The 11877-nt window shown below is 39.1% G+C and overlaps 1 protein-coding gene across 1 annotated transcript; it reads left to right on the forward strand.

Annotated features, from left to right (window-relative positions):
* The first annotated feature begins 52 nt into the window (after window positions 1-52).
* pks1 (polyketide synthase 1) lies at window positions 53-7778 on the forward strand. The gene is made up of 6 exons (XM_085362179.1): window positions 53-110; window positions 229-382; window positions 1477-1637; window positions 1735-1938; window positions 2026-2207; window positions 2298-7778. The coding sequence occupies exons 1-6, from the start codon at window positions 53-55 to the stop codon at window positions 7776-7778; spliced, it is 6240 nt and encodes a 2079-aa protein (XP_085218305.1).
* Window positions 7779-11877: the final 4099 nt, after the last annotated feature.

An 11877-nucleotide genomic window follows, 5' to 3' on the forward strand; every position in this document is an offset into this window, starting at 1 on the left:
TGTGTTTTCAAAAAAGCTCTCAGAGCAATCTTATGATTGCCCCAAAGGAACAATGGAGGACGCTGATGATGACATAGCTGTTATTGGGATTGGATGCAATTTTCCCGGAGGTACAACCTCATTTTGACACCATTTAAAGCAATACTGAATATCTGCATTTTTTTTTCTCCAAAGGTCGAAATTCTAAGATAATGTATACTCAGGTTGTTGTGATACTTTATATTTTAGGTGAGGGGGTGGACAGTTTCTGGAGGGTTCTGTTGGAGGGAAAGAGCTGTGTGGTGGATATTCCAGCTGAAAGGTTTGACACCACTCTTTGGTATGATGCAGAAGGTAACAAACCTGGGAAGATACAGACAACCAAAGCAGCTCTAATAGAAGGGTGAGTTTAAAAATGTTTTAACCACTCTTAATAAATGGCAAACTCATTGTTAATTTGTTATTAAGTTGTTAACGAAAAAAAAAAAATTGAAACTGAAATGTTAGTATTCTTATTGATGTTGTTGCTTTTAGTTTGTTGGCAGTCAGTAATTACAATGTAATAAAATTATTAGACTGTTTATTCACAATTAATTGGTTAATTACTAATCATTTGTAAGCTTTGATGTAACATTTATGAGTTTACGTTGTAAACTAATGGCTAGTTGGCTTGTAATTTAAAATGTTATGTGTTATGTTTATATTCATATTTACAATGTTCATAATATAATAATTCATAACAAGCATTATAAAGATTATATTATTTTATTCATATATTTTATATATTTTTTATTGTGCTTTTATCTTATATTGTTATATTATGTTTAGATGAGATCATAAAGCTGCAGCTTATAGTTATGATACATCGTTAAATTGTTAAATGTACCAAATTTATTGATTACAATTTGTAAACCTTAAAGGACAATTATGAAGTTTAACCTGGTGGGTGTAAAACTTTGTATTTTCTGGATGGGAAACAACTCATGGTTGTCCTTTGAGTTTGTATGACCTGAGTGCCTCCTTGCCTGCTAGTTAACAATTAACACACTTAAAAGCTGCTGTGTGGTGCACAGCCCTCAGAGTAAAGGACAGAAATAGGCTTAATCTAAGCCTTTCAGGACAAAAAAAAGTGGATACAGTTGAAGTTAGTAATGGCCTGTTTTTGACTTGTTTTGTTTTTGGTTTAACACAATGACAAAAATGTTTGGTAAAGGTCAACAAAAACATAATACAGTAACATTAATAAAATTTGTATGCAACAACAGCTTTGCATCAGAATGTAAATGGAAGTGTCTGTTGTTAGCTATGACACAATACAGGATTTGTAAAGTATTGTGTATAACACAAACTACTAACAAAGTGACATAAATTACAAATGACCAGTGATTAGTAAACTGTATTATTTCTTTGTTACCTACAAGATATAAAAGTTTAATTAAGTTATTTTTTTCTTTGAAATTTTTGAATTATGATGGATCTACTTATTTTATATTCTAGGTTTAATGAGTTTGATTACAAGTTTTTTGGTATTACTGAATCGGAGGCTGACTTCATGGACCCTCAGCAGAAACTTCTGCTGCAGTGTACCTACAGGGCATTAGAAGATGCAGGAATAGCTATGGAAAGCATCAGTGGAACCAGAACTGGTGTCTACATAGGTACTCTTGCTACCATCTATGATACATTAAAAATCCTTAGCAATTTTAAAAATCCAGCAATTTTAAGTCTGTTTTGATTGTGACTGTGCTGCTGCAGGTCTTATGAACAGGGATTATGAGATGCTCAGAAATAATAGCCCTGGCACAATAACCCACTACAATGGCACTGGGACGGCCATGAGTCTTGCAGCCAACAGGATTTCCTTCACCTTCAATCTGACTGGCCCTTCTTTTGCCATCGACAGCGCCTGCTCATCATCTTTGGTGGCTCTTCATGTAGCCAGCCAGGCTATAAAGCATGGTAATATACTTATGCTTGGCTGCCAAAAAAATAAACTATTGGATGATGTATACAAATTAATTATTTAACGACCTTTCTTTCAACCAGGAGACTGTGAAATGGCACTATGTGGAGGAGTTAGCTGTATAATTGAGCCGAAGGTATTTGTTGCCCTCAAACAGGCAAGCATGATCTCACCTGAAGGAACAAGCAAACCTTTTTCCGCCCATGCAGATGGCTATGGCAGGGGAGAGGGCTGTGGTGTAGTACTTCTCAAGCATTTGAAACATGTAGGTTGATGATTTGATCTTTAGTGTCAAGTAGTTTTATATAATTGAGATACTATCCAGTCTTCTAATGATGTGACTTTCTTTGTCAAGGCTTTAAGAGACTGCAACAAAATATGGGGTGTTATCAGCAAGACAGCAGTCAATCAAGATGGGCACTCCGTCACTCCAATCACCAAACCCTCCATGGTTCAGCAAGAGGAGCTGCTGAGAAGAATCTACTCTAACTCCGACATCATGAACGTTCAATATATAGAGGCACATGGGACAGGAACCCTTGTTGGAGACCCAATAGAAGCGGGAAGCATCTCGAATGTCATTGCTAAACCCACTCGTTCTGAGACACTTCTGATTGGGTCTCTAAAGGGCAACATTGGACACACAGAATCTGCAGCTGGAGTTGCTGGACTCATTAAGGTACTGCTAATGATGAAGTACAGCACTATTGTTCCCTCAGTTTTCTACTCTGAAGATAGTTCAAGTATAGATGTAAAAGCCTTGAATCTGAGTATTCCAACTAAATCTGTTAGGTGGGAGACAAATGGGCCAATGGGAAGGGTGGCTGGGATCAACAGCTTTGGGTTTGGAGGTACAAATGCACATGTAATTGTAAGACAGTATACAAATGCTACAGTTCCCTCTCCAACACCGAAAGACTGTACAAAAGTCTTTGTCATATCTGCAGCGTCTGAGAAATCATTAAGCCTGTCCATCAGTGACACCCATGAAAGACTTTGCAGGAACCAGTCAGTTGATTTGCAGGCACTCTCATACACCTCAGCGTGCAGAAGAAGTCATTACAAACACAAATATAGGAAGGCCTTCCTAATATCTTCTCTCTCAGATTTAGAACACCAGTTAATGTCTGCACTGAAGGCTAAGGTTCAGGCAGTAAGGTCTAACATCCAGGTAGTCTTTGTGTTCTGTGGAAATGGGATTGCCTACAAGGGGATGTGCAGGCAGCTAATGAGTAAGCTTCCTGTTTTCAGTGATAAGGTGAGAGAAATTGAGACTCTCTTCCAGAGTCATGGATCTTTCAGCATGAGTAGATGGCTTTCTAGTGAGCATGATAACAATGATTTCAATGAGCCAAATGTTGTGCAACCTCTTCTATTTGCGATTCAGGTCAGCATTGCTACTCTTTTGAAACACTGGGGTATTAAACCTGATGCCGTGCTTGGCCACTCAGTTGGAGAGGTTGCTGCTGCTCACTGCTCAGGTCTCTTGTCTCTGGACAATGCTGTCAAGGTGTTGTACCACCGTAGTACTCTCCAGGGCAAAGTCAAAGGAGGGAAAATGCTCGTGGTTGGCAATGTGGCTGTAGATAAGGTATTAAAAATTCTTCCGAACTTTACTGGGAAAATTAGTGTAGCTGCTTTTAACAGCCCTCAGTCCTGCACTCTGTCAGGAGATGCTGATGCCATAGACACCCTCCATGAGAGGCTGAAGAGCATCTTTAAAGATGAAACTCTCTTCCTTCATGTCTTAGATGTTCCAGCAGCCTACCATAGCCACATGATGGATCCAGTATTAGAGGACATTAAGAGAAGAATAGATGTTTTAGATACCAACAACATAGAGTGCAAACTGTTTTCAACAGTGACTGGAGACAAATGTTCAGATGGTGATTTCAGCTCAGGCACATACTGGGCCAAGAACATCCGAGAGCCTGTTTTATTTGAACAAACGCTCCGTGCTGCCATCAAAGACAAGTCGACGAGGGGAAATGTGGTCTTTGTGGAGATTGGACCTCGTAGGGCTCTCCACAGGAACATATGTGAGACCCTGGGCAATGATACCGTAGTTCTTCCCACCGCAAACCCTGATAAGGATTATGGCACAATCCTCTCAACAGTGGCAAAGCTATTTGAACTTGGCATGAACGTGGACTGGCATAAGCTATACAGGGGTTTGGAGACATTGCCCACAGCTCTTCCAGTCTATCAGTTTGACACCACAAAGAAAGACCTGAATTTTGAATCCGTGCGGAAAGGTGATGAGCATTCTTCCTTTACTCCCCATACACTCATATCCCAGATAAAGAGGGATAACAAAGAGTTCATGAGCAACCTCTCTTCAGAGACCGTGCCATACCTTTGGGAGCATAAAAACAACAGCATTTCCATTGTGCCGGGTTCATTTTATGTCGAACTAGCTTTTGCCTCTGTGATGGCAAGTTTTAAGCCACGTAAAACTATTACCCAGCTCCATCTCAGTGTTAGATTTGAAAGTGTGTTAACACTCAACTCACACTCTCAACAACTGAAAGTGAGAGTAGAACATGGAGAGAAGGAGGGGTCATTTGCAATACAGTCCTCTAATGCAACGCATGCCTCTGGAAGGTACACATATCAAGATATCAAGCCATTGTTAGAGGAATCAAACATTTGTCCTCGAATGATCTTCCAACGGTGCAAGTTGGTTTGGACGAGAAATGAGATCTATTCAATTCTTTCTCAAGCAGGATTTGAGTATGGCCCTCTTTTCAAACAGCTTGATGATGTGCATTTTGGGGATGAATTCAAGGAAGCTGTGATGGAAATTCAAGTCCCTGGTGATCTTCTGAAACATCTTCATGACTATTTTATTCATCCTGTGCTGCTTGACTATTTTCTGCAAATGACTGCTATGTTAGCAATGGGACAGCTAACAGTCAAGCAGGGATTCCCTTCAGGTATTACAGATATAGTCATATCAGCACCACTGCAGGAAGAAATGATTATGTACTTGCGAGCAACTCAAGAAACTCCTGACTATACTGATGTGTGCGGTTGCTTTTCCACAAGAGAGGGCAACGTATTAGTGGAACTTAAGGGGGTCAGGATTTCATTCGTGGGCTGCAGCTCAAATGTTTCCCAGTCACTGTTCTTCCAAAATGAAGCAGTTGCTGTTGAAGAAGAATTGCAAAATGGCAAAATAAGAGCAATTGTTTTTGAAGATAACCTCTGTATTGCTAAAGGACTTGAGCCATATTTGCACCCAGAATCAATCACTGTGGAGAGCAAAGAGCACTTGAAGGCATACCAAGTTCGAAATTTAGTGCTCCAGTGTCTCACCAGCAGAGTGGATGTGGAAAATATTCTCTTCCTTTGGGGTGTTGATAACCTCACTCATCTTTCATCTGAAAAGATGCTGGACTGCTTGATGACTTGTTGTGAGATTTTTCACCATATTGTTCTGGCTGTAAAAGAGAGCAAACGCTCATGCTCTGTCCATGTCATTACTTACAGATCATCAGAAATGTGTGTGGATCATATCAGCCCTGGTTTTGCACTTTCTGGTATGATAAGGGCTTGTGCAGCAGAGTTGGCAGATCTTTCTTTTCAGCTGATTGACCTTGCTTCTGTGACCAGTGAAAACATACAAACACTTGCTCAGGTAATAAACACCTGCAGACACCAAGAGGTTTGGATCAGTAAAGGGAAGGCAGCAGTAACAAAAATGGCACGGACCAGATTGACAGATAAAGCTTTGTTTGATGGTGAAACACATTCAGTGAATCCAAGAGACTTTGTTCTACACAGTACTGATCCATACAGTATAGCCCATTTGTCTGCCACCCACTGTGACACTAATGGAAAAGCTCTCCAAGAGAAGACAGCTGAAATTCAGCTAATCAGTGTTTGCCTGCATTCATCAGATTACTTCCCTGTGACCACTTCTCAACTGATCTTTGGTAAGGCAATGTACTGGAACAAGCATACATCACTGAATCACAGACTTCTGGCTCTAGATTTCAGTGGCATTGTCACAGCTGTGGGGAAAAATGTCAATAATCTGAGAGTTGGAGACCATATTGCGTCATGTTACCCAGTTCATGCCACCTCAAAAATTGTAATTCCTGAAGCAGTGTGCTACAACATTAAGACATTTCCATTTCTAAAAGAGACTCCATGTGTGTCTTATTTCATACTGGCATGGGAGATCTTGCAGAGCATACTGTTTGAAGATAAAAAGCAGCACAGAAAGTTGACTATTGTTTCCCCGAACTCAGGCTCTGCTCTGACGAAGGTTCTGGCTCTCACAGCAACCAGGTCAGGCTGGAGTGTTTCCTCTCAGTCACATTTCACTGGAGAACCTCCATGTTTTGATGAGAGTCACGCATTCGTTCTTTTGCCACCATTTGATGCCGCTTGGCAGGAGATGTATGACAATGGGGCTCTTGAAAAACACATGATTTTCGTGTTTAGCAGTCATATGCCACCCTCAGTCTCAGACAGATTGTTTACTCCAAAGAGCGAACACATTCATGTGCATAAACTCGATGTGGATTATGTTCTCCAGAAAGCTTATCTACAAGCACGAAGCAGGAATATCTGCAACTGGTTAAAATCATTAGGCTTTGATACAGGATCTCTACCTCTAAGAAGGGAGTTGTATCTGTATTCAGACTCAAAAGTGTCCTGGTCCCGTACAAAACCTGAGTCCTATTTCACAACAGAGACAGTGCAGCAAATAGTTTTAGGCCATGAAGAATCGTGTAGCCTGGCATCTGAAATCCCTATGTTTGCAATGCCTAGACAACTCTTTAAACAAAGTTGTACTTATATCGTAACCGGTGGGCTGTCTGGTTTGGGTCTTGAGACAGTTAAGTTTTTGGCCCACAATGGTGGAGCTTGTATTGCAACTCTGTCAAGAAGAAGACCTTCTGATAAAACACAGTTTGAAATGGATCTCCTCCAGAAAAGATACAGGGTTGCTATCATAAACATCCAGTGTGATGTTTCTGTGATGATGCAGGTAGTTGATGCAATTTCAAAAATTGGTGAAACATTCCCTTGTTGCCCTATCAAAGGAGTGTTTCACAGTGCTGCAGTGTTGCACGATGCATTGATTGAATCTCTTGATGAGTCTCTCTTCAGAAAGGTGCTGCAGCCCAAAGTTTGTGGTGCTCTAAATCTTCATTATGCAACACTGCACAACAAACTGGACTTTTTTGTGTGCTATTCTTCCATCTCATCAGTCATTGGCAATGCCTCACAATGTAACTATGGTGCAGCCAATTCTTTCCTCGACCTGTTCTGCCATTATCGACGAAATCTCGGCCTATCTGCACAGTCCATCAACTGGGGTCCTTTGAACCTTGGTCTCCTGCTGAACAAAGATCATTTACAAAAGTTTCTAGAGGCAAAGGGGATGATGATAATGGATGTTTGTGAGGTTCACGAGACACTTAAAAAGAGTCTTTTGATGAACAGACCCCAACAGGTAATATGCAAATTCAGCTTTAAAAATCTCAGTATCCATGTCCTTTCGCAAAATGGGTCTCTCAGAAAGCGATTGTTACCTTTGGTAGAAATGGAGCTCAAAGATGAAGTACATAACAAACCCAAAATCCCAAGTTCTTCCACATATGAACATGTGAGGAATATTGTGAGTGAAATAATCAATGTAAGTGCAGAGGAACTGGATCATGACTCCAATCTGTGTGCTTTGGGGATTGAGTCGATGTTAGCAATGACTCTGCAGAACAAGATTTTCCAGGAGACAGGCGTAAATATACCTTTGGTTGTAATACTGGACCCAAACAGTACACTTACCAGTTTAGTAACTAATGTGTTAAAGAGTGAATAATTAATTGCTATTCTATTACTACTGATGACATTTTAACTAAACAGTTACATTTGTCTAACTTGTTAAATAAACCCCAGGCAGTGTTTTCAAAGATAGTTGGAGCTAATTAGCTAAAATAAATATTTACCCAGCTTCTAAACAAACCCTAAATTCCATTTCATTTTACTTTTCTACATTTATTGTATTGATTGTATGTATAGATTTTAAATGATGCTAAAGTCCATTAATTTGGGTTCCAGGGGAGTAAATGTCGTACATACATTGCTAACATCCTGCTAATGCACGCTATTTTGTTATCTAATGGTTTAGTACAGTACATCCTGTCCCCATGGCACAGGCTTTTCTTTATGTTTTGGCCTTTTGTCCACATGTAAATGGAATTTTAGGTCACTGAAAACTGAGCTTTCAAAACCCTCCTTTCAGAAACTCTGCTTAAGTGTGGACAAGGAAAAATTAAGATTTTGTCTTCTTGCGTTTTTATGCCCCATTTTTGGACGTCACACTTTGTGCTGTGTTATTCTTTGCAAGCTTCCGGTTTGCTGATTAACTTTGGCATAGTACTGGCAGTATATGACACGTTTTTTTGTTTTATGTGGACGGACATGTTTAAACATAAAAGTGGAAAAATCCCCATTTTAAAAATACTTTTGAACATGTAGACGTAGTTAAGAAGCAGCTAGTTGTGTTTATCATAAGTGAGCACTCTTAGATAGCTTCTGCTAAAAACTCTTCTGCTGCTTGTTTGCTTGAAACCAAAATATAATAAAAAATAATGACAAAACAAAACATAATAATTCTTTATCCCATGAGTATTACAGTCACCTTATAAGCGCTCTGTACAAGACTTGTTATGAGAACCTCGACTATTTGTTGTGATTACAAATTTCTTTAATTAGTTTCAGATCATAATTTAATTACTTTTTAATTACTTATTTTATTTTACTTTAATTTGTATTTTCAAGAAATTAATAATCCTCCTTTGAAAACATTGCTTCATTATTTGGTGTTGTGTATTAAAAGCTTGACGAAGTTTGTGTCTAGTACTCTAAAACTGTTATGCCCTTTGTCATAGCTCCATTGTAATATTATTTTAAGTCTGCATAGCATTGATTATAAAGCAGTGAGTTACACAAGTTATGCCTATGATCTATGATGTATGTACATAAATAAATTAAAAAACAAAATAAGCTTAAATCTCTTTTAATTCAGCTTTGAAACGTAGGGTATTTGTGTCTAAGTGTACAAAATAGATGACTTTTGCCATTGAAAGCTTTGCATATTGAAATGACTATGCCAGTTAGAAATGGTTCATGTATTATGTACCTTTTTTAAAAATAAATAAAAAAAGAAGAAAACAATGTTATCAAGTTTGATTTTTCTGTGTCAAAAAAGAAAGAATTATAATAAAGACATGATACATCATGATAGCTTAGGTGAAACCTTTTCAAATTTTAAAACTAAAGTGCAGTGGATATTAAATTGCTCTATGATATTTTTTATTTTATTTTATCACATATTCATCTCTCTGGGACCAAATTGACCTTTCCATACGATATGATAATTTTGTGCTCAGCAGAAGGTTCAGAAATCATGTGTGCTGCCAAATGATCATTCATAAAGCTTTTTTCCATTAGTGTCATAAAGTTGATAAACACTCAGAATTAATCAGTTAACAGTGATAAGCACTGATAGTAGATAGTAGAAGGAGAGAACCCAGTGACAGATGCAGCAAGACCAATTATAAAGATAAAACATTTATTTCAATTTTAAAAAAATAATACAAGATAAGGCACTTACTTTACATAATTTAGCAGTAAACGCATTTATACAGACTTACATGTTTAGTTGCAATCCGCTTTTTTTCTGTACCATATTGGTGAGTAAAAGAATGACATAAAATATCTTTTAAAAACTTCCAGTTAGTACAATACATGCCATTTGTTTAAAAAAAAAAACGCATTACAAAAAACAAAATCAACCAAAATCTAAAAATGAGTGCCAAAAAGGATGAAAAGTTCTGTAAACAAGTAGCATTAATATCAGAACTTTCTTTTATTGCAATGGCCATTTTATTTATTTATTTTTTAACTGAATCTCAGTGGAAAAAATATATTGAATCCATTATTGTAGTGTTCTGACGGTTGATGGCTGATTGTATTCATAAAGTAATATCTCCATTTGAGTTTTTCACAATCTGGTAGAAACTTCAGCTTCATCTGGTAGAGACTCTGGGTTCTCACTGACACTTTCGCCTTCAGCTCCTTCACTCAGTAGAGCTGCCATTGTTGCAATAGTTGCATTGGGATCCAACAGTTTCACCAAAGGCACATTCACACCTCTCCCCTGAAAGATCAAATTCTGCAGAGTCATAGCCTGCATAGAGTCAATGCCTAAGGATGAAAGTAGTAAATCATCTTTCAGCTCACTCTGCTCCATGCCAATAGTCTCACTAAGTAGAGAAACAACATAGTCCTTTGGAGAGACGCAGACATCTTGTTTAGTTTCAGAGTAAGTCTCTCTAGATTTTTGGAAGGCTGCCTCAACTAATGCAGAAAGGCGCATAGTCAAGGCGTTATTTTGGGAGAGGATATTGTATCTGATGTTTCTGAAGTGAAACCTGCAAACAGCTTGCTGGGGTCGGTTGAGCACAAGGCATTGCTCCAAGCTTTGATAAATCTCAGCCACATCTAAAATCATTATTCCCTTTGCTTCCAGAAAACGCTGGAAATGTTCTTTGTTCAAGAGCAGACCAAGGTTCAGAGCTCCCCAGTTGATAGACTGTGCAGGCAAGCTGAGTTTGCGCCTGTATTGACAGAACAGATCGAGAAATGTATTGGCTGCTGCGTAGTTTGTTTGCGATGCGTTTCCCAGGAAAGCGGAGATGGAGGAGTAACATACAAAGTAATCCAACGGACAGTGCTTTGTTGCATAGTGCAAATTCAGGACACCGTTTATTTTTGGCCTGAAAACCTTCTCGTACAGAGATCTGTTAAGGGTCTCAATCAGTCCATCATGCAAGACTACTGCACTGTGAAACACACCTCTGATCGGAAAACCAGGGAACTTCTTGCCAATGGCATTGATGACTTTGTGCATATTCTCATAAACAGATACGTCACACTCCATGCTGGTGATGCTGTTTCCACACTGTTTCTCCACATTGTTGATTTCCTGCTGTACTTCTGGTGTGGGCTTGCTTCTGGAGAGAATGGCAATGTACTCACCACCTCTTTGTGAGATGAACTTAACAGTCTCAAAGCCCAGACCAGAAAGACCACCTGCCACTACATACACAGACCTCTTTTGAAAAAGCCGTTTTTTTGTTGGGAGAAGTGGAATCTCAGACAGTGTGCTGCCAACATCATTTTCTAGAGCTACGACAGCCAATTTCTTGGAGCTGAAATATGAGTCTGGTTTTGCTGAATCAATGCTTTTTCGTTCAGATTTTGCACTCTGAAAGGTAAAGCTTTCAAGAGCCAATTTCCCATTAAAATTTAAGGACTTAAGCCAGTGATAAAGGTATGGCCTGTGTATTCTCAGGGATCCCTTTTGGAAAATGACTGGCATCTGAATTATCTGTACACGAACACCTTCCTTTGCACTTTGGAACACTTCCTCAATGACTACATCCTGCTTCGGAGATTCACATACGATTACAACATGTTGTAACCCTGGAAAGTTGCAAATTTGAGCAGTTAGGGATTCATCAAATGGAGGCAGAATGACAACTGCACCCAACTGACTGGCACCTACAAAAGTCCCATTGCACTGCGTTTCAACATTCACATTCCAGCCTGATTTGCAAGCGCTAAGTGCCAAGACTTTCAATAGTGCAGAATCAGGCACAGAGCATATGATTGTTATATTACGCTTGGCTCCGAGCAAGGCTCGATGAAGGATTTCCCATGCTAGCACAAAGTAGGAAACACAAGGTGTTTTTCTGAGGACTGGGAACCTTTTGGTGCTGTAGCACACTTCCTGTGGTACTCTGATCTTACTTGCTGCCACCACAGGATAACAGGAAGCAACATGTTCTCCCACTTTGAATTTCCTTACATGTTTTCCAACTGCAATGACAGTACCGCTGAAGTCAAGCGCG

Source organism: Diplotaxodon limnothrissa, linkage group LG9 (assembly GCF_057381915.1).
Source record: "Diplotaxodon limnothrissa isolate DT_005_m linkage group LG9, D_limnothrissa_male_GT1.1, whole genome shotgun sequence".
Classification (NCBI taxonomy): Eukaryota; Metazoa; Chordata; class Actinopteri; order Cichliformes; family Cichlidae; genus Diplotaxodon; species Diplotaxodon limnothrissa.

Coding starts and splice junctions, on each gene's coding strand:
- pks1 (XM_085362179.1), top strand. CDS start 53: ATGGAGGACGCTGATGATGACATAGCTGTTATTGGGATTGGATGCAAT. Junction 1,638..1,734: donor CAGAACTGGTGTCTACATAG/GTACTCTTGCTA, acceptor GTGCTGCTGCAG/GTCTTATGAACAGGGATTAT. Junction 1,939..2,025: donor CAGCCAGGCTATAAAGCATG/GTAATATACTTA, acceptor TCTTTCAACCAG/GAGACTGTGAAATGGCACTA.